Source organism: Rhineura floridana, chromosome 4, assembly GCF_030035675.1.
Source record: "Rhineura floridana isolate rRhiFlo1 chromosome 4, rRhiFlo1.hap2, whole genome shotgun sequence".
In the NCBI taxonomy this organism is placed as follows: Eukaryota; Metazoa; Chordata; class Lepidosauria; order Squamata; family Rhineuridae; genus Rhineura; species Rhineura floridana.
Window position 1 is genome coordinate 206,841,386 of NC_084483.1, and position 27,106 is coordinate 206,868,491.

At 44.4% G+C, this 27,106-nt stretch overlaps 1 protein-coding gene across 10 annotated transcripts in view; it reads right to left on the minus strand.

The window, feature by feature from the left end:
* The window catches only part of NCOA1 (nuclear receptor coactivator 1), a 393,348-nt gene that overhangs the window by 104,641 nt on the left and 261,601 nt on the right, over positions 1 to 27,106 (minus strand). For all 10 annotated transcript variants that reach the window (XM_061625852.1, XM_061625854.1, XM_061625846.1 and 7 more), the window contains 2 exons: positions 13,625 to 13,730; positions 7,917 to 8,083 (listed from right to left, as the gene is read on the minus strand). In XM_061625852.1, the coding sequence (XP_061481836.1) occupies positions 7,917 to 8,083; positions 13,625 to 13,713 (256 nt within the window). In that variant the 5' untranslated portion in view covers positions 13,714 to 13,730. The remainder of the gene's footprint in view (positions 1 to 7,916; positions 8,084 to 13,624; positions 13,731 to 27,106) is intronic.

Genomic DNA, 27,106 nt, shown 5'->3' on the forward strand with positions numbered 1-27,106 from the left:
GCTGTTATGCCAAGATAACTAACAACTGCTGAAGAATCAATAAGGAGGGGACTCTTACACACTTCCCCGATAGGAAACTTCTTTCTGGTTTCATCTGTAATGTGCATGAAATGGGATGTCCCGCAGAACTGAATGGATATTTCCACCCTAGCTTTCCCGCCTAAATTCTGTCTGACATCTGGGTTCCACAATATCATTTCAACGGCAACAGAAAGCTACAGAGGTCCACACCGAATGTAGCCTAAATTGAGGCATCTTGCTATTATTTTCCCAGAAAAACAAGACACTTCCAACATCCACAAACAGGCACAGGGAAAATCTCACGCTAGAAATCTTTTAGCATGTGGGGACATATTATCCAGTTCTCAAAACCAGAATTGAAATTTGAGCAGAAGGGACTGGACCAAAAATATCAGCCTTAAAGGATGAAATTCACAGGAGTCTCTTGTCATGTTTAACCAACACTCTGATACTTTGAGGTGGTCCTGTCTAAATAGCTGTGAAAAATACAGGCAACTATAAAATAGATCAATTCAGTCATATCTAGAATGCTCCATTAAGCAAACACAGTCCGCGTCTGTGTTGGAATTGCTTTTAAAGGTATTTTTAAAGCTTTTTAAAAAGATGTTTTAAAAATGGTTTGTTTTAATACGTTTTAAAGTCCGTTTTTAAGATGTTTTAGAGTGTTTTTAGTGTTTTGTTTGCCACCCTGGGCTCCTTCTGGGAGGAAGGGCGGGATGTAAACAACAAACACACAAACGTCATTATTGTCCTGGGCAAACACAACTGAAAGTTACAGGAACAAAGACAAATGCACTTTGATGTGCCATATAAGATGCTTTAGTGCAATTTGAAAGAATTTATTTTAAAGAACTGTAAACGTTTTGTAAATGTCCTCAACCTGGTTATTTTGGACCACAACTCCCATCAGTATGTCCTTGCTGGCTAGGGCTGATGGGAATTGCAGTCCCAAACAACTGGAGGGCACCAGGCTGGGGAAGGCTGGTCAGATGTTCACATACTTCCCCAAACTGATGAGGAACTTAGTGAAACTCAGAAGCTTTCACATCCTTGCAGCAACAGATTACCATTTCCACCCAAAGATATGACTACAGTGCAAGACGATCTAGACCAAAACTGCCTATTCTGAGTGACAACAGATCTCCAAAGATGTAGAGATCTTTACCAGCCTTGGTATCCAAGATGCTTTAACTGGAAATGTCAGAGACAAACTCAAGATCTTCTGCACGCAAAGCATATGTGCTAGGCTTGAGCTAGGCCCCCTTTCAAAATCAGATTCAAAAAGGTTTTGCATAAATACCAATATATAAAGCTTAACCACACACAGTTTTTTTTAAAAAATAAGCTAACTGTCTACAATAGAAAGAAGTGATGAATACAGATGATTAGAATCTCAAGCAACTTTCACAAGTACCAGCAACACCTTTTTGTCCCCAACACATTTATATTTAACTTGGGACAGGAATAACATGGTTCCTAATGTGGAAAACATCCATTCTACTTTCGGCAATAACTCCGATGAGTGAGGGTATTTAACTGATGAACAACAAGACAGGCACACTTTTTTCTTCCCCCTCCCCCCCCCAACTAATGGGCACAGTCAGGCATACATTATCAGTTGCCAAGCACTTTTTTCCTGGCACACAGCAAGCACAGTACTCTCCTCCAAGGAACATAAATGACATGAATAAGAGCATGAAAGCATCACGCTCTGAACATGCATATTATGGGTCACAGGAAATGCCCTGGCAAAAGCCTTAGACCCTCCCCTTCATTCTCGATATAAGGGCTGCCTCCAGCAGCAGCACAGAAGACTTCCTTGGGATGCTAAGCACAGCCTTCGCTCCCAGGCAAGCTGACAAATTGCACGCCCCACATTTTGTCTTTCAAAAGAGCCACTGGTGCCACAAGGCAAGCATTCTATTCAAGAAGCTACATGGAGCACCGTCTTCCCTCTTCCAAGCAAGGAGGGGCTGAGCTGCTGGCAAAGCACTGTTTCTCATGCTCCCAACTGTTTGGAATTCAGCCACAGGGTGAGGGCAAGAGAGGCACCACTCTCCCCAGAGCTGTTGTAAAAGCATAGAAATTCAAAGTTGTGGGAACTTTGATGAAATATACATACATTATTTTCATACAGTTATTTCAGATTCTTTTCCCGGCCCTGTTAGCTGGCTTCTCTCCTACTTACCCACTTACCACCTACCCCTAAACAGGATTCTGGGCAATGCAGTGATGCCCAGCAATATTGTTATGGGGAATGAAGCAGAGGATGAATTTTGCTCTGCTCATGACACCTTTCGCAGTATCTCAGCTTCTTCTGGCTTTGATACATATTGTACTGATATTTTCTCTGTAGGCACCTCTCAGCAGTCCATGTATAAATAATTCTGGATTATGAAGTATAATCAGCTGGAGGGTAGTGGGTGGGACCACGGATGGCCTTGCTCTGGACAGGAACATACACAGCCACTTTTGTAACTTCTAACTCTGTGACTGAATGAAACCTTGTATGGAATGATGAGATGAAAACTAGCTGCAGCATAGCAGCTAAGAATACAGGGCTGTGATCCATGAATTTGCTGGTTCAAATCTCACTCCAGTCAGGAACACCGGCCAAGCTTACAGGACTGTTGAAGGATTGTTGAAACAGTGAATTTGAAACATTTTGGATGCTGAATGCTATGCAGATGCTTAATATTGTTACTGTTCCCTGTTTGAGCAAGAATACTTTAAGAATGGAACACATCACCTAGATGGATACAAATTGGACAGAGGCAAAAGCAGCAATGGTAAAGGTTCATCTGCTGATACAACAGGCTATTTCCAGTATTCAAAGTCTGCCTCAGATTCTTGTGTGCAGGACTCGTTTACAGTCACTGGGAACTTGGTAATGGGTAATGCAAAAGTGTGAGGAAAGTTATCAGGCCAAAACAAAAAGTAATTTAAAAAATGATTTTTGAAAGATTTAAAATCAGATTTTTATTTTTAAATGTCAGCGGTAGTGTCGCTTTTTAACAATAACATGCTTTAAAATGAAATCTGTATGCAACATGGACATACCAGGCCAAGTTCAAGGTTCTGGTTTTGGTGTACGAAGTCCTATGCAGCTTGGGACTAGGATACCCGAAAGACCGTCTTACCCCTTATATGCCCAGTCGATCACTGCGCTCTGCAAGTGAGCACCTCTTGCAGATACCATCTTATCAGAAGGTCCGTTCTGCACAACATAGGAAGTGGGCCTTTACTGTGGTGGCACCTGCCCTTTGGAATTCCCTCCCCTTAAATATTAGGCAGGTGCCATCTCTGTTATCTTTTTGGCATCTATTGAAGGCCTTCCTCTTTCAACAAGCCAAGTAGAGATTTTATCCAAGTTTACATCTGTGTTAGAATTACTTTTTTAGATGCTTTTAAAGCTTTTTTAAAAAAACATGTTTTAAAGATGCTTTGTTTTAATATGTTTTTTAAGATGCTTTGTTTTAAAGTCTTTTGTTGTCAAGATGTTTTAGAGTGTTTTTGTTCGTTGCCCTGGGCTTCTTCTAGGAGGAAAGCTGGGATATAAATTTAATAAATGAATGAACAATAAAAATCCACACGTAACACAGCCTAACTAGGAGTGGAGAGGCCTGTATTCAAATTCCACTTCGCCATGAAGTTCACTGAATGACTTTGGGCCAGTCAGACTGATCTATCCCACAGAGTTCTTCAAAGGATTAAATGGGAAGGGAATGATGTAGTATGCTGCCTTGAGCTCCTCAGAGGAAAGACAGGATATCAATGCAATTTATCGGTTGATTGAATGAATTAATGCATGAAGTATCTTGAGAATGCTGCCCTGGGCTCCTGCTGGAAGGAAGGGCGGGGTATAAATAATATAATAAATAAAATGAATCTAAGAAGTCAAGACCCTCTGTCAAACACACTGAACTGAAGCCTGCTTTTCTATATAAAAGTGAGGAAATGGGGGAAAGTATTTGACTTGTGGGACATTATAAATTATGATGTCAAGAATTGTATTTATTATTGTTGCAGACTATGAATATTGTATCAAGCACAGCAAGCAGAGTGAACATTTACTTTCCAAAAGTGGAGCCAGTGTGACGTAGTGGTCCCAGTATTGAACTAGGACCTGGGCAACCAGGATTCAAATCTCCACTCAGCCATAAAGCTCACTGGGTGAGCTGCAGCCCATCGCTGTCTCTCAGTCTAACCTACTTCATGGGGTTGTTGCAAGGATAAAATTGGGAGGAGGAGAACCATGCATGCCACTTTCAACTCCTTGAAGGAAAAATGGGATATGGAGTGTAATCCAGCACTCCTAACTCTGCTGTGGATCGTGGCCCCTGTCTTTGAGTAAGTGACCTTACTCAGCATTCTTATGGCTGAACAGAAATCTATTTATCTCACAGTTGCCAGTTTGGTCATTAAGCAGATACTGTGTGAAATGCAAAAGGCCCAAGGATTGCATGACCAGAACATCAGAACACAGGAAACTACCTTATTGGCCAGACAAGTCAGACCGCTGATCCATTTAGCTCGGTATTGTCTACACTGACTGGCAGTGGCCTTTGAGGGTTTCAAGCAGGGGTCTCTCCCAACCCTACATCTGGAGATGCCGGGAACTGAACGTGGGACCTTCTGCATGCACAGCAGATGCTCTAACCACTGAGCTATGGCCCTTCCCCCAAGAATGACACTCCTAGCCTAGGTAGCATAAAGACTTCAGTTGCAAACCAACATCTTTTGATTGTTATGGCAACCAATTAGTACAAGCTCTCATCACCATTTTTAAAACAAAATAAACCTGATGATGATTAGGATGCACTCTTGTTCAGGAAATGCATGAATTACAAAATGGGTAATGCTGTTTAAATCAAATTATTTAAATTGGTCTTTTTTCTGGGCAATTTAAATAAGTGATTTAAATTGCCTTCATTTAAATCAATCCACCCTATATTCAGCCCCCTTTTTACTAAGCCATATATGGATGAAGCTGAAATGAAATAAAACAAAATGAGGAAGGGGATGTTCACAATAACATTTGAGTACTGTTTTAATGGCGGAAATGTCCCTAACACTCTGTAAGCAAATATTATTGCATTACAGCTGGAAGATCCCACAACAACTCGAAGCATCCAAACTCTATCAAGAAAAGTAGAGGCAGTTCTGGAACATGACCTCTGTTGTCCTGTAAAGATAAAAGGCCATTTCATGCATTACACCTAGGTTTGCTTCTATGGGTACACTCAAGAGGCAGCTGCAGACTGTGAACATAGCTGTATGAAGCATACATTGGTTGCATTACACTTAGATCTATGCCTAAAATTTCAAGTCTGCATTTAAACATGTCATGTGTGTAGGGGCTGTAAACTTGCTTATCAACTCCAGCATTGCCTCCCTCAATCTATGCCAAGGAAGGCGCCCATTGTTGGGTCCTGGCCAGATTCCATCGCAGCAGCTCAGGCAGGAGTGCTCTGAAGGCTCTGGATAGTTGGGTCTTACCACGGTTTTAACTCCTCAACAAAGTGTCACTCTAGAGGAAAATGCGGAAACTTAAATGGCAGCTAGACTCTCTTGACCTGCATACTTGGAGCTCTAAGCAGGGTGGAGGAATTAACAGTGGTCCCTGTTAGGAAGCTGAGCCCTTGCAGCTGCCCAAGGATGGTGGGTGCTGAGGCCACCTTTGTGTCCATGGCATGAAATGATGAAAGGGAGGGAAATCAGCACCACCAAGCACTCGGTGAAATATAGTGAAAGTGTTACCAGGCATGGTTGCCACACAGGTAGAATCAGATGCAAGCATGGTAGAGAGAGATATGTAAATGCAATCCCAGAATTAGACAAGCTCTTTCTAGGCAAAAATCCCCCCTCCCCACCCTTCCAGAGAACACTCCAAAAAATGGTCTGCAATCACATCCACATGAATTGCAAGAATGCAGGACCCCCTCCCCTTTTTTGCTGATCTATTCAAAACTCAAACAGAAGATCATAGTCCTATCTTGAGTGCTAGAAGGGACCCATCAGCCAGTGGACTGGACTGATTCTCTAATATTACTAACTTCATCTTGGCTGGGCCATTTATAGGAGGCAGCTGACTGCTGGTCTCAGACGGAACTGATGGTAATCACAGCTTTTTCTGTGTGATGGAATTAACTGGTACAGAGTACTGGCACCCTCTTTTTTTTGCTGCCCATGGCAACCATTTTGCGCTGGCACTCACAGCACTTTTATCAAGGTAAGAGTACCGGGACCTCATATTTTAACCAAAAAAAGAGCATTGCTTATAGCAGTCCTGCTCCCTCCCCCTGTTGTGAAACAGGGAGCCAGTGGCTGATCTGTAGGGTCTCTAGTCTAAGCCCTGCAGTTCCTGCCAACCAGCTGTAGTTTGTACTAGCGTTGAACTGCATGCTATAAATGGCAACCCCACATTTGCAGAAGGTATAAACGTGGGTAGAGAAGACAACTATAGGGATGAATTAATAAGCTGGGAGGGGGTTGAACTGACTCTTTTGCTGCGCCCACAGACTCTCCCCTGCAAATGCCCCCTCGAAAGCAGTTGTGGGGAAGGTGTTTGGAAAGGGGAATCAGCAGTGGCAGAAGGACTGAGCACTCTCCCCAGCTGTCACCAGTTTTCTCTGCAAATGCCCCTCCCCCACAGTACGGTTAGGAGATGAACAGAATTTTGTGTCTGCCTTGAAATAGTTTGCTCTAACCTCTGGGGCAAAACTGCATGTTATAAACACCCTGGAGTTCCCTACTCCAGGGGAATAACAAGCCTTGGTGGCAGCTTTGTGTAACAGGCTTTGTTGAGCAGAGAAGCAGAGGGGGAGGGGAGAGGAGGCGGCACTTAACCCCTTCCCTACTGTCCATTTCCCCTACTCCAAATCCACATGCCTCAAGAAACTTCCCCCCTAACCTTTCAGGATCCAGGCACATGTCTGAAATCCTGTGGAGGGGAAACCAGGCGGTTTTTTTGTGGGGGAAGGGGAGAGAAGAATGTCAGTAAGGAAAACATTAAGCATCTCTTCTTCTAGCTTTGCCTCCCAATTCTTCCCAATGCTGTTTCCCTTTAAAATAAAAAAGCAGCCACTGGGGCTTTGTTGTACACATCTGCACACGCTGTGTGGTTTTTTACCTACCCCCCCTTCAGAGCCTGCTATGCCATGCAGCTGTCCCTAACTCAACACCCTGCGCCATAGACCAGCAAGTAGAGATCCACCAGCCAGGATCTGTCTGTGAGCACCTGTAGGCCGAGGTACTAATTCAACAACAGCATTAGAAGAGGACCAGATCTGGGCATCTCAAGATTCCAAACCTAAATCACATGCAGGGGAATCATCATCACCTCAAGGCGGAAGCTGTTGCTCAACTCTCTTAAATCAGGTTGGGATGACAGACCCGTGAGAATCTTGTCCTTGATGGTCCAAAATGGATCAGTAAGAGGGTCTTTTGCTTCAGGTGGCTTTTAGTCCATTTCCAGTATGTGATTGTTTTACATGCTTTCAGATTTTTTCAATTCTTAAAAAATGTTTAAAATATATTGATTGCATTCAACTAAGCCCTACTCAGAAAAGACTATTGAAATTGATGAATCTGTCATATCTATTAACTTCAATGGGTCTACTCTGAGTAGGACTAGCACTGAATACATTTTTAATTGTATTATTCCTGATGTGCTGCCTCCCTGGGCTCCTTTGAGAGGAAGGGCAGACTATCAATTTAATATATTTAAATACATGTCTGTCTCAGCTGGGGGAGAAAGGATCCCCACCCATCCACGCACACACACCAGTTGTCCTGCACTCTCCAGGACACACTTTGTGAACTTCTTGCCTTAGATTGTACCTGCAAATGCACCAGGGACCAACAGCAAAAGACCAAAGGACAATGCAGATTACCTTGTTCAAGCCTCTTCATCTGCTGAATCTGGTCAACGGTTTTCTTCAGAATCTTGCATTTGTCAGGTTTGACGCTTAGGCTGTCGATCTCTCCGATATTGGCTGAAAGCAGCTCTGCCAGCTCTTCCAAGTATTTGTTCTCTTGCTCCCTGCGTCGTTTCTCATTGCTGTTACAGAACATCAATTCTCAGTTACTGAATGTCTCAATAATCAAAGCCTATGTATGCTTTACTCCAAAATAATCCAAATTTTGCACCAAAGGTAGCCCAAAATAAGGCTGTGAGTTTCTTGAACATTTGTGGGTGTTTCCAGAATATGCCCCAAGCAGCAATCCCTACTGCAATCCAATCCATTCAAATGGGCATGGATGTCCTGGTTGGTTCCAGTTATCAGTTCAGGATTATACTGTATAATCCAACTCCATGAATATCATAGCTTTGTCCCTAATATTACGAATACCAGTAAAAGTAAAAGCAGACCAGTGTCACCAACTTCTGAGACTTCTGCCAGTTTTCTTCTTCTTCTAGACTACGCATAATTTGTGATATGAACGTATCATTATCCAATAACAAAAGGCAATGATAAAAGGCTTATAATATCTTGCCAAAATTCTGCATCAGGTGTGAGGAAACTCTGGCCCCTTCAGATGCTTCAGAACTCCTGTCAGCCCCAGCAAGCATGGCCAATGGCCAAGGATGGTAAGAGTTGTAGTTCCCCACACCTGATCTACATGCTAGCACTTCAGTTATTCAGTTCCATATTTCATACAGCCTTACTCATGAGCACACAAAAAAATATTCAGAAGGACTGCAAGAGCACATATTGTATTCTCGAAAAACTGCTTTCCATTCTCATTATTAGCAGGATGTCAAGAGGATACAAACTTTTACTTGTTACATTTTATAAATAGATCAGCTTTTGGTACACAGATGTTTATTTTCACATTTGCTGTGGCTTTTATGTTCTTACCAATATTTATAATACATTCATTATCATCCCAGTCTGCATTTTGGTGCTTGAGATTTCAATTGTTATTCTTGTTACCTCTTGAGCTGTAGTGCACTTTGGCTGCTTGCACAGAGATGTATGTGAGAGACTCTCTCTCAATGGTTGAGGCTCCTCCTTCTTTCCTTTCTGCACACCCCCCACCCCAGCTGTCTGTAGGGCTATTAACACAGAGCAATCACTCAACTGAGCAAGTTATAAGGAGGCCAGTAAAGGCAAAAGAAACTGGTAAATTGCCAACGGGAATAAATTTTGACGGCAGAACGCCAAGAAACAGAGTTAATAAGCTAAAAGGCAGAAGTGAATTTTAAAAAAAGAAAAAAAAGAAAGGCAATCAATCTGTTTGCAAAAGCTGCTAAAGCAATTGCTTTATAAGCAGATCTGAGAAGCATCCAACATGCCATGAAACTATGCAGATGAAGAGTGAGCAGCTTCTATTTGGCTGCAATTACTCACTTCTATACTTAGGAATAGAACTCTAAGAGCATTTTGCAGACTTTTTTTAATGCAGTGATAGCACAGTTCATTGCTGAGTGGGATTTGGATGCATTTCCCCAAGGCTGCAATTCTATTGCTGAGGTGGTAGGGAGAGTCACACTTTTGCAGCACTCCAACTACAATATCTTTGTTGCTGGGGAAAATAAAATCTCTCCTCTCCCCTCCTCCGGTTAGCAGGGACTACTGACTGTGAGTGCCATATGGTTCATGAGTATCATGCATGGGCCCTATTGGACTATACCAGTGACATCAGCAATAGTGTGTAGCGTGACCATTCTCCAGCTGTACATCCTCACAGTATTTCTTCCCTGCTGTACCATACAAGCTCTGAAGCCCTTATTCCTTCCCAAAAATACAGCCCAGAGATGTCAGGTTATCCTTTCAACTCCCACTCTGTCCTGCCACTTCAAGGACATTTCCATCCTTTTTCATGTTGTTCTTTGAAAGACTGCACAGTGCCCTGGTAAAGCATTGGAAGCCAAATCTAGCCTACTTTTCACCATCTCATTTTTACAGAGCTCTGAACAGAAGGACAGCTTTTGTTTGCTGGAAAAGTCTCTCCCCCCCCCCAACATCTTCTGTTTGGTAAGAGCTACTTGTGAATTTTGTGTTAAAGCAAAATAACAACAACAACAACAATTCTGGAACATCTAGAACAGCTGTTAGATGATGGTTTAACTCTGATTATTGAAACAGTAAGTAAATATTTCTTAGCAGAGCAGCATGAGCATTTTGGTTGAGGTCAAATTGAGAGAGGGCAGGGGAGATCAATAAAGTAACTTGCATATGAATTCATTTAGGGATTAAAAAACACAACTCGTTTGTCCCTGTTGCTGTGGCAACATGGAACGCTCCAGGAGAGAGAACAGCCTAATTTTACTTAGGAAAAAGCATCATAAGAATATGATTTCAGTGGAAACGTTCTTCTGCCATGCCAAAGTGCCACTACCTGTAACAGTTAAAAAGCTTTCTAGACGCTAAGGCAAAATAAAATTGCCTGTTTGACCCAAAGCTAAGACTAGGGTTGACAGCCAATGAAAGAAATCTTAGTCACTTATAATCATAAAAGCTAACTGATGGGTTGCTTAATTAATCAGTTAAACAGGTATAGGTGTACAGGTGAGTAAAATAATTATATGTGCAAGCACACAGCTTTCTTTTTAAAAAATGGGAAGGGGCCGTTGGCCTTATCTGAACAGAATTTCTCCTGGAGAACAGACCATCAGATGGGAAACATCGCCACCTAGCATCAGCAGGCAGGAAGTGTATGTTTTTTGAGAAAGTAGCAACCCTCGCGAGACCCCAGACCATTCCTGCCTCCCGCGTCTAGGTGAATCGTTTTTCCCTAGCTCCTGCTGAGTAGCTTCATTTGTCTACCTTTTCTAACCCTATCCTATCTTTTAATTTTCCTTTGTTTATCTGATCCTCTCCCGTTTCCCAGCGCCACACACACAGCTTTCTTTTTTAAAAATGGGAATGGGATGGAGAGGAAGAGAAATGCCAGCTCTCGCTTCCCAGAGAGAGACAGCCCGCACAGGTCCCTTGCTTGCATGCCCATCCTCCTCTGCAGTTCCTCCCCAGGCCTGTGTGATTGCCCTGTCCCCTCTCCTGAGCTTCCTTTTCCATTTCCTTGGACAGACCCAGAGATGGGCAAGGCTTCTCCAGCTTTGTCAGACAAATCTGGCAGCCCAACTATGATCACCTACTGCCTTGGGGATCAGACTGATGTATAGCTTCAGTGCTGTGATTACTCAAGTGAAGTCCCATGCGACTCAACAGAGTTCTAAGGGAACACATCTAGGATCACTTTCGGAAGCTGCACAACAGAACTGCTCATACTTGCTCTACAATAAACGTTATGTAATTGGAAACTCGGTGTGATTTGTTCCCAGGCAAGTATACCAAGGATCTGGCAGCTGCAAGGCTATGCTCCAGTGCTTACTTAATTAGGAGTAAGCCCCATGCCCACTTTGTGGAATCTACTGCTGACACAAAGTGGCAAGAACTGGCCATTAAAGCCATGGTCCAATGCTGTCCTTGCTCTTGGCTTAGTCCAGACAGGTTTTCCCTAAGAAGCAGCAGGGGAAGGGAGGAATGGGCTGTGCTGGCTGTTGATGGCCAGAGAGAGGGAGCTCTTGGGACAAACCATCCCTGCTCCCTTGCTCACCCACCTGCCTCTCTGTGGAAACAGCACACCGTAAGGGAGCAGATATTACATCAGTTTTACAAAAGAAGAGATTTATATAAAACTGACATATTAAAAATAAAAATGAAAACAAACAGTATGTTTCTCTCTCACTCTCACACACACGCGGCCAAAGAAGGATGGGGAGAGAGCACTATTTAGCAGGAGGGACATGGGGGTGAGTGTTTTACTTTCCTCTTTTCCTTCTGTGCCTCCTGATTCTTTTTTATATCCCAAACAGTCGAGTTTATTTTTATTTTTAATACAGCTGTTTTTGCACATGAGCAGTTTTTGGAAGTAGGAGTGATGGGGAATTTTGTGGTTCATTTGACCGGGGGTCCTTGAGGAATTTGAAGACACAAGCTTGCAGCAAAGTTAGGCCTTTATTAGTTACGTGCACACGGTCAGTCTCCCATGATATTGGTGGAGCGCTGCAACATGGCACTGCTTGCCTGGGTTAATATGTCAGTTTTATATAAATCTCTTCTTTCATAAAACTGAAAGGGCATGGTGATAGAGAGTACCCAGCAAAATGACACCGTACATGTAAATAACCATCCAAAAATTGCAGTATCATAATATCCTTTACTTAGGCAATAAGGCATTTTATGTTGCATCCCCCCATTATTGGATTATCTGTGGATCGGGAAAATCCAAATTCAATGGCAAAAAAGTGGCATTTGGATGCCATGGGTTTGCTGGGGAGAAAACTGAGGCACAAGTAGTACTGAATCTACATTAAACTACCATGTGGAAGATGAGAAACACCTGGGCTGGGATCTGTAGGAACAACTACAAAATTGATTGATTGATATCCTGCCCTTCCTCCCAGTAGAAGCCCAGGGTGGCAAACAAAAGCACTAAAAACACTTTGAAAAATCTTAAAAACAGAGTTTAAAATACATTAAAACAAAACATCTTGAAAAACTTTTTTTAAAAAAGCTTTCAAAACTTTTTTTAAAGAAGAGTTGCAAGAACCACCTGACCTCTGGGAGCACCAACCCCAAAAGTTACCCATAGCTAAAAGGGTCTGTCTGTGTTTTGCTTGATCTCTGGAGTGAGACTCCTCCCATCAGAGCAAGGCCACCTCACTTCCACCTCATACTGCAGCTTCCGGATGGCCAAACTAGAAGGAGAGGAAGAGGCCTGGATGAAAATGCAACGTTGTAGAATTTTGCAAACCTGTTTGCCCTGACAAAGTGGAGCAAAGCAAACCTGAACGGTCACGGCCAGCTTCTGCATTTAACAACAAATCATGGGAATGGAAACCCTAACCACTGGACCTATTTGCTCGGTGCAAATTCTGGAAATCCAACGTAGAAGGCAGCTAGATTCTGAACATGTCAGTACCAATCTGGAAGGAAGGCCATTAAGCTGAAATCCAAGATTCAGCTGCGGAAATTCAAAAAGGGAGAATTTGGGAGCAACCCTGCTTCTGAGATACAAAACCTGCAGGTGGCTGGCAGTAAATATGTTTATTTATTTTTTTAAAACTGCTGGCCAATAATGGGGAGGAGATATTTAATTAATGAAATGATTAAATTTTGACGTTTAACCTAATGGATAAATCAACTGAACATGGCAGTTGTAGTTAAAGATGGCAGAGCAAGAGCTTTTCTTTACCTGCTGAAGTGGAAGAAAGATTGTTCTCTCTTACTGAAAAAGAGAATGCGATAATACTTAGGGCAGGAGATGAACAATATTTCTTCTCTCAGCTTTAATCACCAATGAGACTTTCAGACTGCAGTCCAGACAACTGTAGAGCATGGACTGAGCTAGAAGCCTGAATCAACTGGTAAATTAAAACAGCTTCAGCAACACCAGTCGTTCCCCAAGAGTGAGCAGAAGCAGATGGGAAACAGCGTTCCATCTTGCACAGTAGCTACTTGCCCTGGTGGGAAGTGTGAACTATTTGTGTTGACAAAATCTTCTTCCATCTGCTTGTACAGAATGAGGGTGTTAGAATGACACAACAGCTCCCCCACCCCTGGCCAGAACAAATCTGCAAAGCCTTACTTACCTCTGGGCTAGAGTGTCACACGGTGACCCCTTCCTCTTCTGGGAATCTGGATTTGCCGGGTCTGTTGCGCTGTTCCCAAGGCCACTCATGTTGAGCTAGTTCACACCTGAGGAACAAACAAGGAACAAGATTCAGGCACCTAACAGCGTAAAGAAGATAGAAAAAAGATAACAAATGATTCACCCAAGGCAGATTCAGAAAGCATGACTCAAGTGAGCCAGCAGAGGATGGGGAATGCAGACTCTGTCCAGTACCCTCCTCTCTCCTGCAACAGCTACAAAACACCACGACCCAACATTCAACTAGCTTTGACTAAAAACAAAACAAACCCAACCCATTTGTTATTTACTTCCTCTCAGCTTTACGAACCTTTGGCAGGACTTCCTGAAAAGTGGTTGTCCTAACCCTGACATGAGACACACAGACATTCAAAGGCTCTAGCCATGAAGACAGTATGCCTGCCTCTACTACACTGGGCCTGGCACCTTCAAAGACATTCAGCACAAGAGGCACTTATTTGACATTCACCAAAAACAAAGGGTGTGTTTGGATACTGAGCTATCACCATATTTCTATCTCTCTATTTCCAAAGTTCAGAAGTGAGCGCCACTCTTTATGTAACCAGAACAGAAGAGGGTGGTATAGTAGGCTTAAGGGAACCCCAAAGTTCAAAGAAGGACAAAAAAAATTTTAAGGGAAAAAGGGAACCCTAAGAAGAGTCCAATGAAGATGGAATATGCTCAGTGGGCACAGAATGCTGACTGACTGTTGTGGAGAGAAGATGGAGTGGCCAAAAACAGTGAAGTGTGGTGGGAATTTTCCCAGTGCTTTATATTTCCAAGGAATTTGTTCTGTTCTGTAAGTACATTAGTAACAATGAATGGATGTCAAGCGCAAATACAATATTAGGCAAGCCTGACAATTTATTTTTCCAGATTTATTTAGTGAATACACGTAAAATAAGCATGTTACATTAGATCACTCTCTAGGGCAGGGACGGGAGCCTGTGGCCCTACAGATGTTCTTGGACTATAACATCAATCATCTTTGACCACTGAGGGGCTGAGGGAAGTTGGAGTCCAACAACATCTGGAGTGTCACATTGCATCAGAAAATCTTCCAATGCAAATGACCCCAAGTTACGCTCACTTGCACAGGTTTCAACATTTTCCTGAACAGAAGCATTCCATGCCGCACCAACGTCTCCAGGCACTGCCTTCATCAGAGGTGCACTATTCGAGAATGAACATAGGAAGCTGCCTTATCATAGAATCATAGAATAGTAGAGTTGGAAGGGGCCTATAAGGCCACTGAGTCCAACCCCCTGCTCAATGCAGGAATCCAAATCAAAGCATTCCCAACAGATGGCTGTCCAGCTGCCTCTTGAAGGCCTCCAGTGTCAGAGAGGCCACTACCTCTCTAGGTAATTGGTTCCATTGTCGTATGGCTCTAACAGTTAGGAAGTTTTTCCTGATGTCCAGTCGAAATCTGGCTTCCTGCAACTTGAGCCCATTATTCTATATCCTGCACTCTGGGACGACCGAGAAGAGATCCCGGCCCTCCTCTGTGTGACAACCTTTCATGTACTTGAAGAGTGCTATCCTATCTCCCCTCAGTCTTCTCTTCTCCAGGCTAAACATGCCCAGTTCTTTCAGTCTCTCCTCATAGGGCATAGTTTCCAGTCCCCTGATCATCTTGGTCCATCTTGCTCAGCATTTTCTAGACTGGCTGGCATCAACTGTCCAGGATTTCAGGAAAGGGCCACTCTTCCGGAAGGGGACACTCCCAGTCCTACCTAGAGATGCCGGGGATTGAACCTGGGACCTTCCGCATGCAAAGCAAGTGCTCTGCCACTGAGCTACAGCCTTTCCCCAAAGGAAGGGAAAGGGCATTCTCACGTGGCGCCCAGTTAAGGAATGCCTTCCCTAAAGAGGCCTGCCTAGCACCTAAGTTGCAATATTTTCTGTGCCAAGCCAAAATATAATCTTGCTCACCTGGGCATTCTAAAGATGTATGTTGTTCTAAGGCTTTCATCTATTGTGTACTGTGATACAACTGATTGTACACCATCCTGAAATACTAAATAAAATGAAGGGCAGCATAGAAATTGTTTAAATGAAAATATAACTTTTTGTTGTTGGTTCAACTTGTCATCGTCTAAAATCCATAAGTATCTGGTCGGCCACTGTGGGAAACGTGATGCTGGATTAGTAAGTCTTTGCTTGATCCAGCATAGTTCCTCTCATGTTCAAGAGAGAAAGGACCACAGAATCATAGAACAGCAGAGTTGGAAGGGGCCTGTAAGGCCATCAAGTACAACCCCCTGCTTAATGCAGGAATCCAAATTAGAGCATCCCTGACAGGCAGCTGTCCAGCTGACTCTTAAATGCCTCCAGCGTTATTTATTTATTTATTTAGTTTAATTTATATACCGCCCTAAGCCCGAAGGCTCTCTGGGCGGTGTACAAAAAGATAAAAACAAGCACAGTATATAAATACAATAAATACAATAAATAATAAAAAACAAACAAACAAACAATAACGAACCAAACAACATCCAAAATACGGAAATGCTGTTTAAAATACACTTTAAAATGCCTGGGAATATAAAAAGGTTTTCACCTGGCGCCGAAAAGATAGTAGTGTCGGCGCCAGGCGCACCTCATCAAGGAGGCTGTTCCACAGTTCGGGGGCCACTACTGAAAAGGCCCTGGTTCTAGTCATCACCCTCCGAGCCTCTCGATGGGATGGTACTCGGAGGAGGGCCTTAGATGTTGAGCGTAGTGTACGGGTAGGTTCATATTAGAGAGCCCACTACCTCCCTAGGTCATTGGCTCCATTGTTGTACCGCTCTAGCAGCTAGGAAGTTTTTCCTGATGTTCAGCCAAACTCTGGCTTCCTGCAACTTGAGCCCATTATTCAATGTCTTGCACTCTGGGATGATCGAGAAGAGATCCTGGCCCTCCTCTGTGTGACAATCTTTCAAGTATTTGAAGAGTGCTATCCTATCTCCCCTCAGTCTTCTCTTCTCCAGGCTAAACATGCCCAGTTCTTTCAGTCTCTCCTCATAGGGCTTTGTTTCCAGTCCCCTGATCATCTTGGTCCATCTTGCTCAGCATTTTCTAGACTGGCTGGCATCAACTGTCCAGGATTTCAGGAAAGGGTCACTCTTCCGGAAGGGGACACTCCCAGCCCTACCTAGAGATGCCGGGGATTGAACCTGGGACCTTCCGCATGCAAAGCAAGTGCTCTGCCACTGAGCTACAGCCTTTCCCCAAAGGAAGGGAAAGGGCATTCTCACGTGGCGCCCAGTTAAGGAATGCCTTCCCTAAAGAGGCCTGCCTAGCACCTAAGTTGCAATATTTTCTGTGCCAAGCCAAAATATAATCTTGCTCACCTGGGCATTCTAAAGATGTATGTTGTTCTAAGGCTTTCATCTATTGTGTACTGTGATACAACTGATTGTACACCATCCTGAAATACTAAATAAAACGAAGGGCAGCATAGAAATTGTTTAAATGAAAATATAACTTTTTGTTGTTGGTTCAACTTGTCATCGTCTAAAATCCATAAGTATCTGGTCGGCCACTGTGGGAAACGTGATGCTGAATTAGTAAGTCTTTGCTTGATCCAGCATGGTTCCTCTCATGTTCAAGAGAGAAAGGACCACAGAATCATAGTACAGCAGAGTTGGAAGGGGCCTGTAAGGCCATCAAGTACAACCCCCTGCTTAATGCAGGAATCCAAATTAGAGCATCCCTGACAGGCAGCCATCCAGCTGACTCTTAAATGCCTCCAGCGTTATTTATTTATTTATTTATTTATTTAGTTTAATTTATATACCGCCCTAAGCCCAAAGGCTCTCTGGGCGGTGTACAAAAAGATAAAAACAAGCACAGTATATAAATACAATAAATACAATAAATAATAAAAAACAAACAAACAAACAATAACGAACCAAACAACATCCAAAATACGGAAATGCTGTTTAAAATACACTTTAAAATGCCTGGGAATATAAAAAGGTTTTCACCTGGCGCCGAAAAGATAGTAGTGTCGGCGCCAGGCGCACCTCATCAAGGAGGCTGTTCCACAGTTCGGGGGCCACTACTGAAAAGGCCCTGGTTCTAGTCATCACCCTCCGAGCCTCTCGATGGGATGGTACTCGGAGGAGGGCCTTAGATGTTGAGCGTAGTGTACGGGTAGGTTCATATTAGAGAGCCCACTACCTCCCTAGGTCATTGGCTCCATTGTTGTACCGCTCTAGCAGCTAGGAAGTTTTTCCTGATGTTCAGCCAAACTCTGGCTTCCTGCAACTTGAGCCCATTATTCAATGTCTTGCACTCTGGGATGATCGAGAAGAGATCCTGGCCCTCCTCTGTGTGACAATCTTTCAATCTTTCCCTCTACGAGCTAGAGGGAGCCCCAGCTGACAAAGCGTCAAGGCGAGTTAAGCAGCAGAGCGAGTTCGGCAGCAGGGCGAGGAGGCCAGGGCCCCCCACTCTGCCCGTCTGTTCCCTGACCTCAACTAAACCGCAGTCTCCAACCCATTGACGTAATAAACCTTAAACAAAACTATGCAGGTAAGAAGCCAGCAGGGGTGTGGGGGCTTTCCAGTGTTTTGCACCGCCTGCAGCATGTATGACTATCTGCCTGTTGGACAGAAGTCGTGGGTGTGCTCTCGGTGCAATGAGCTCCTGGCTCTCCGGGAACGACTTCATTTCCTTGAGGCCAAGGTGGCAGACCTGGAAAAGCTGAGAGAGGCAGAGAGGTGTGTGGAGGAGGCCTTCAGGGACGTTATAGTTGTGTCCCACTCCAACGATGATAGCTCTCCTGCTATCATGGACAACGATGGTCTCGGGGAAGGACAGCATCCAGCTGAGGAAGAGGGAAACGATCCCTTAGAAGGGACCCATTCCTTGGGGGATGAGCAGCTATCCTCTCGTGCCGAGGATATATCTCCAGGGGGTGGAGGGATCCTTGTAGTGGGTGATTCGATCATTAGGAACACAGACAGTGGGGTGTGTGATGGGCGTGTAGACCGCAAGGTGTTTTGCCTGCCTGGTGCGAAGGTTGCGGATATCGCCCGTCATTTAGATAGTTTGGTAGACAGTGCTGGGAAGGAGTCAGTGGTCGTGGTGCACGTTGGCACCAACGACATGGGGAAATGCAGCCGTGAGGTCCTGGAAGCCAAATTTAGGTTGCTAGGTAGGATGCTGAAAGCCAGGACCTCCAAGGTGGCTTTCTCTGAAATGCTACCGGTTCCACGCGCAGGACCAGCCAGACAGGCCCAGCTTCGCAGTCTCAATGCGTGGATGAGACGATGGTGTCGGGTGGAAGGGTTCGGATTTGTTAGGCACTGGGGAACATTTTGGGACAAGCCCGGCCTGTACAAAAGGGACGGGCTCCACTTGAACCAGAATGGAACCAGACTGCTGGCACTTAAAATTAAAAAGGTAGCAGAGCAGCTTTTAAACTGACTGAGGGGGGAAACCCGACAGGAGCTGAGAAAGGTCCGGTTCGGAATAAACCTCCCCCCTGGGATAAAAACCAAAGAAATGATGAAATTTTAAAAGGGGTAGGCCTAGAAGTAGGCATTGTGAGAGCAGGGGCACAGGATATAAATTCAGAAGAGCAAAATTACCACAGGCCTAACCACAAGTGCCAAAGACACTTGAAGAGAGACACTGCTTACAAGTGCCTGTACGCTAATGCTAGGAGCCTCGGAACCAAGATGGGAGAACTGGAGTGCTTGGTCTTAGAGAAGAGCATTGATATAGTGAGCATAACCGAGACCTGGTGGAATGGAGAAAACCAGTGGGATACGGTTATCCCTGGATATAAACTATATTGGAAGGACAGGGAAGGACGTATTGGTGGCGGAGTCGCTCTATACGTGAAAGAAGGCATTGAATCCAGCAAGCTCGAAACCCCAAAAGAGGCAGACTCCTCCACAGAATCGTTGTGGGTGGTGATACCATGCCCCAGGAGGGACTTAATACTGGGAACGATCTATCGTCCCCCAGATCAAAATGCTCAGGGAGACCTTGAGATGAGATATGAAATTGAGGAAGCATTCAAACTAGGAAATGTGGTAGTAATGGGTGACTTCAACTACCCGGACATAGACTGGCTGCATATGTGTTCCAGTCATGACAAAGAAGCAAAGTTTCTAGATATTCTAAATGACTATTCCCTAGACCAGTTGGTCATGGAACCGACCAGAGGGACGGCAACCCTGGACTTAATCCTCAGTGGGGACCGGGACCTGGTGCGAGATGTAAGTGTTGTTGAACCGATTGGGAGCAGTGACCACAGTGCTATTAAATTAAACATACATGTCAATGGCCAATTGCCAAGAAAATCCAACACGGTCACATTTGACTTCAAAAGAGGAAACTTCACAAAAATGAGGGGATTGGTAAAAAGAAAGCTGAAAAACAAAGTCCAGAGGGTCACATCACTTGAAAATGCTTGGAAGTTGTTTAAAAACACTATATTAGAAGCTCAACTGGAGTGCATACCGCAGATCAGAAAAGGTACCGCCAGGGCCAAGAAGATGCCAGCATGGTTAACGAGCAAAGTCAAGGAAGCTCTTAGAGGCAAAAAGTCTTCCTTCAGAAAATGGAAGTCTTGTCCGAATGAAGAAAATAAAAAAGAACACAAACTCTGGCAAAAGAAACGCAAAAAGACAATAAGGGATGCTAAAAAAGAATTTGAGGAGCACATTGCTAAGAACATAAAAACCAACAACAAAAAATTCTATAAATACATTCAAAGCAGGAGACCATCTAGGGAGACAATTGGACCCTTGGATGAGAAGGGAGTCAAAGGTGTACTAAAGAACAATAAGGAGATTGCAGAGAAGCTAAATGAATTCTTTGCATCTGTCTTCACAGTGGAAGATATAGGGCAGACCCCTGAACCTGAACTAACATTTGCAGGAAGGGATTCTGAGGAACTGAGACAAATAGTGGTAACGAGAGAGGAAGTTCTAAGCTTAATGGACAATATAAAAACTGACAAATCACCGGGCCCAGATGGCATCCACCCGAGAGTTCTCAAAGAACTCAAAGGTGAAATTGCTGATCTGCTAACTAAAATATGTAACTTGTCCCTCGGGTCCTCCTCCGTGCCTGAGGACTGGAAAGTGGCAAATGTAACACCAATCTTCAAAAAGGGATCCAGAGGGGATCCCGGAAATTACAGGCCAGTCAGCTTAACTTCTGTCTCTGGAAAACTGGTAGAAAGTATGATTAAAGCTAGATTAACTAAGCACATAGAAGAACAAGCCTTGCTGAAGCAGAGCCAGCATGGCTTCTGCAAGGGAAAGTCCTGTCTCAGTAACCTATTAGAATTCTTTGAGAGTGTCAACAAGCATATAGATAGAGGTGATCCAGTGGACATAGTGTACTTAGACTTTCAAAAAGTGTTTGACAAGGTACCTCACCAAAGGCTTCTGAGGAAGCTTAGCAGTCATGGAATAAGAGGAGAGGTCCTCTTGTGGATAAGGAATTGGTTAAGAAGCAGAAAGCAGAGAGTAGGAATAAACGGACAGTTCTCCCAATGGAGGGCTGTAGAAAGTGGAGTCCCTCAAGGATCGGTATTGGGACCTGTACTTTTCAACTTGTTCATTAATGACCTAGAATTAGGAGTGAGCAGTGAAGTGGCCAAGTTTGCTGACGACACTAAATTGTTCAGGGTTGTTAAAACAAAAAGGGATTGCGAAGAGCTCCAAAAAGACCTCTCCAAACTGAGTGAATGGGCGGGAAAATGGCAAATGCAATTCAATATAAACAAGTGTAAAATTATGCATATTGGAGCAAAAAATCTTAATTTCACATATACGCTCATGGGGTCTGAACTGACGGTGACCGACCAGGAGAGAGACCTCGGGGTTGTAGTGGACAGCACGATGAAAATGTCGACCCAGTGTGCGGCAGCTGTGAAAAAGGCAAATTCCATGCTAGCAATAATTAGGAAAGGTATTGAAAATAAAACAGCCGATATCATAATGCCGTTGTATAAATCTATGGTGCAGCCGCATTTGGAATACTGTGTACAGTTCTGGTCGCCTCATCTCAAAAAGGATATTATAGAGTTGGAAAAGGTTCACAGAAGAGGGCAACCAGAATGATCAAGGGGATGGAGCGACTCCCTTACGAGGAAAGGTTGCAGCATTTGGGGCTTTTTAGTTTAGAGAAAAGGCGGGTCAGAGGAGACATGATAGAAGTGTATAAAATTATGCATGGCATGGAGAAAGTGGATAGAGAAAAGTTCTTCTCCCTCTCTCATAATACTAGAACTCGTGGACATTCAAAGAAGCTGAATGTTGGAAGATTCAGGACAGACAAAAGGAAGTACTTCTTTACTCAGCGCATAGTTAAACTATGGAATTTGCTCCCACAAGATGCAGTAATGGCCACCAGCTTGGACGGCTTTAAAAGAAGATTAGACAAATTCATGGAGGACAGGGCTATCAATGGCTCCTAGCCGTGATGGCTGTGCTGTGCCACCCTAGTCAGAGGCAGCATGCTTCTGAAAACCAGTTGCCGGAAGCCTCAGGAGGGGAGAGTGTTCTTGCACTCGGGTCCTGCTTGCGGGCTTCCCCCAGGCACCTGGTTGGCCACTGTGAGAACAGGATGCTGGACTAGATGGGCCACTGGCCTGATCCAGCAGGCTCTTCTTATGTTCTTATGTTCTTAAGTATTTGAAGAGTGCTATCCTATCTCCCCTCAGTCTTCTCTTCTCCAGGCTAAACATGCCCAGTTCTTTCAGTCTCTCCTCATAGGGCTTTGCTCCCAGTCCCTGATCATCCTTGTTGTCCTCTCCTGAACCTGTTCCAGTTTGTTTGTATCTTTCTTAAAGTCTGCAGTACTCAAGATGAGGCCTAATCAGTGCCAAACAGAGGAGAACTAGTACTTCATGTGATTTAGAAACTACTTCTGTTAATGCTGCCAAAAAATAGCACTTGCCTTTTATGCAGCCACATTACAATGTTGGCTCATATTCAGCTTGTGATCAATAACAATTCCAAGATCCTTCTCACATGCAGTATTGCTGAGCCAAGTATCCTCCATCTTATAACTGTGCAGTTGGTTTCTTTTTCCTAGATATAGAACTTTACACTTATCCCTACTAAATTTCATTCTGTTGTTTTCAGTCCAATGCTCAAGCTTATCAAGATCCCTTTGAACTTTTATTTCTATCTCCCAAGGCATTAGCTATCCCTCCCAATTTTGTGTCATCTGCAGATTCCTTGCACCTCCTCATCCAAGTCATGAATAAAAATGTTGCAGAGCACTGGGCCCAGGACCGAGCCCTGCAGTATCCCACTTGTTATCTCCCCCCAGTTCGAAAAGGAACTATTGATAAACACTCTTTGAGTACAATTCTGTAGCCAACTCCGGATCCACCTAATAGTTGTTCCATCCAGCCACTTTTAGCTAGCTTGCTAATCAGAATATCATGGGGCACTTTATCAAAAGTTTTGCTGAAGTTGAGATACATCAGCATTCCCATGGTCTATGAGCGAGATTACCCAATCAAAATGAGATAAGATTAGTCTGGCAGGATTTGCGCTTGACAAATCCATGTTGGCTTCTTGTAATCACTACATTGTTTTCAAGGTGCTTACAGACTGACCACCTTATAATTTGGTCCAGGTCTTGGACCACCAAGACCAGGCAACCTCCACACTCCATTGTTCATAAAATCCAAACCATTTAATCCATATCTCAGTGTGACACCTTCAGGGAAGAGTAGGAAAAGGTACAAGATTTCTGTAGAACAAATAGTTCTTGATTGCCAGCAAGTGAGACAGGCCATGAGTGAGGCAAAACCATCACCCCAAATAACATGTTAGAGCCTTGGCAAAGTGCATTCAAGAATAGCCTCTATGGAACGTATATTAAGCGGGAATTCCACAGTATTCTGCCCTCTTGTCTCTGGTTGCAGCAGTTCTTAAATTAAGATTTTAAAAACTGGTCCTTTTAAAAAAGAAAATAAAAGTTCGACTCCTTTAGAGTAACACCTCCTCTGTTGCTTTTGATTTTCAGGGGAAGATGCTGCAAACTCTGCCAGTAAGATGCTTCTGTGCCTTACCCAGAGGTGAAGGCTGCAGTCCCACTGAACTCACTGGGATTTATTTTTGAACAAACATGTACGGAATTGCGCTGCAAATCTCTAATCCTAAACACATTTAACTTGGAAGTCAGACCCAATTATTTAAGTCAAACTTACATCCAAGCAAGTAAGTGGCCGTTGCCTCTTACTAAAAGCCAAGAGAGCCACTACTTGTCCCAAGATGACTCTGGCAGCATCGAAAGAACTGGGCTCCAAGATCACAGCTTAACCATAAACATATTTTCAATCACCTGGCCAGTCTGAAATGATTCTTTAGACATATTTTGCTAACATTTGAACCCTATTATCAAGATCAAAGTGTTCGTTCAGAATCAGGCACCTTTTTATTTATTTATTTTATTATTTGATTTATATCCCGCCCTTCCTCCCAGCAGGAGCCCAGGGTGGCAAACAAAAGCACTAAAAACACTTTAAAACATCACAAACACAAACCTTAAAATATATTAAACACAACATCTTTAAAAACATTTTTTTAAAAGCTTTAAAAGCATCTTTTTAAAAAAGGTTCAAAAACATCCATTTTTTAAAAAAGATGGTTTACAAACATACTAAAAAGGAATTCCAACACAGACGCAGACTGGGATAATGACTCTACTTAAAAGGCTTGTTGAAAGAGGAAGGCGGCAAAAAGATAACGGAGATGGCGTCTGTCTGATATTTAAAGGTAGGGAATTCCAAAGGGTAGGTGCCACTACACTAAAGGTCTGTTTTCAGTGTTGTGCAGAATGGACCTCCTTTACCTGCAAAGAACAGTAATCGATTGGGTGTAAAAGGGGTAAGATTTTTTTTCAGGTATCCTGGTCCCAAGCTGTATAGGGCTTTGTACACCAACAATAGAACCTTGAACTTACCCCAGTAGCTAATACGTAGCCAGTGCAATTCTTTCAGCAGTGGAGTGACATGTTGGCAATACCCTGCCCCAGTGAGCAGTCTCACCGCCACATTCTGCACCAGCTGCAGCTTCCGGACCAACCTCAAGGGCAGCCCCACATAGAGCGCATTACAGTAATCCAGCCTGGAGGTTACCAGTGCATAGACAACAGTGGTCAGGCTACCCCAGTCCAGAAACGGCTGCAGCTGTCTTACCAACCGAAGCTGGTAAAAGGCACTCCTAGCCACAGAAGTCACCTGGGCCTCTAGTGATAAAGATGGATCCGGGAGCACCCCCAAACTACGGACCTCCTCTTTCAGAGGGAGTATGACCCCATCCAAAGCAGGCAACTGACCAATTATCTGAACTTGGGAACCACCAACCTACAGCATCTCCGTCTTGCTAGGATTCAGAGTCAGTTTATTCGCCCTCACCCCGCCCACCATCAAGTCCAGGCAGCAGTCCAGGGCTTGCATGGCATCTCCTGATTCAGATGTTACAGAGAAATAGAGCTGCGTATTGTCAGACACCTTGCCCCAAATCTCCTGATGACCACTCCCAAGAGCTTCATATAGATGTTAAACATCATGGGGGGACAAGATGGTACCCTGCGGCACCACACAGCATAACTGCCAGGGGGCCAAAAGACAATTGCCCAATGCTATTCTCTGAGAGTGACCTTGGAGATAGGATCAGAACCACTGTAAAACAGTGCCTCCAATACCCATCTCACCAAGTTAGCCCAGAAGGATACCATGGTCAATAGTATCAAAAGCCACTGAGAGATCAAACAAGAGTAACAGGGTCGCACTCCCCTGTCCTCCCAATAAAGGTCATCCATCAGGGCAACCAAGGCCGATTCAGTCCCATAACCAGACCTGAACCCAGACTGGGATGGGTTGATAATCTGTGTCATCCTAGAGTACTTGCAACTGCTGAGCCACAACCCTTTCAATCACCTTCCCTAAAAAGGAGGTATTTGCGACCGGTCAATAATTGTCGCAAAACCAATGGGTCCAGGGTGGGCTTTTTCAAGAATGGTCAGATCACCAACTCTTTCAGGGCAGCTGGAACCATTCCTTCCCACAACGATGCACTGACCACTCCCTGGATCCACTTGGTCAGACCCCCTCAGCAAGCTTCAATAAGCCAAGAAGGGCAAGGGTCAGGAGGACACATTGGTGGCCGCATCATCGCAAGCATCTTGTCCATGTCATCAGGCTGCATCAACTGAAACTGATCCCAAGAGGTTGCACCAGAGACGTTGCACTGGACACCTTATTGGGGACTACAGTAGATATGGATGGGGCACCAAGACTGCTACGGAGGTGAGCAACTTTACCCTCAAAGTACCTTGCAAACAATACACAATGGGCCTCCGAAGGGTCTAAAACTCCATTTCCTGGAGCTGATGTCAACAGACCCCTGACAATATGGAAAAGCTCCACCGGATGGCTACTTGAGGATGCGATGGAGGCAGAGAAGTGGGCCTTCTTCACCACCCTCACCACCGCAGAGTAGGCATGGTTATGATGTTTTACTCGTGCCCGATCAGCCTCACAGCACGTCTTTTCCCACTTGCACTCTAGCCGTCGTCCAGCCTGTTTCATTGTCCTTAACTCACTGGTGTACCAAGGTGCAAACTGTGGTCCTCAATGCCGGAGAAGGCGCTCGGTGTCAACCGTGTGAAGAGCCTGACATGCCTCACTGTTCCACATGACAAGGGCTTCAACAGGGTCACCTGCTCTATCTACTGGGAACTCCCCCAGGGCATTCAGGAATCCTGTGGATTCCATTAGGCTCCAGGGGTGGACCATCTTAATCTGTCCACCACTCCTGCAGGGGAGGATCGGAGCCATACCTCTAAACTTCACTAGGAAGTGGTCTGACCATGACAATGGGGTGACATCCACCCCTTCCCCATCTGGAGCAAAAACCAAGTCAACAGTGTGCCCTGCCATATGCGTCGGGCCGGTGACAACTTCAGACAGCCCCATGGTTGTCATGGAGGCCATGAAGTCTCAAACCGGAACACTAGAGGTAGCCTCAGCATGGACATTGAAATCACCCAGCACTATCGTTATGGGCTCCTCCAATACCACAGCCGAGATGGCCTCCACCAGCTCAGTCAGAGAAGCTGCCTGGCAGCAGGGTGGACGATACACCAGCAGCAGCCCTAGTTTACTGTTTCCTCAGCCCGGCACCAGGTGCAGGCCCTCAGAGCCAGCTCCAAGACAGACTGGTTTCCTGGTGACAGAGATGGATGTTCTGTAGACCACAGCAACTCCTCCCCCCATCCCTGCAGCCTGTGTTGGTGTTGCACTGAGTATCCCGGTGGGTGATATTTTAGCAGTATTACCACCACCAATCAATAATTCCTATGCTTTTGCCAATAGCAATGGACACCACAGTCAGCTGTCCTAATTTATGAGAGGCAGGATAATAAAAAAGTTTAAAACTAGTGT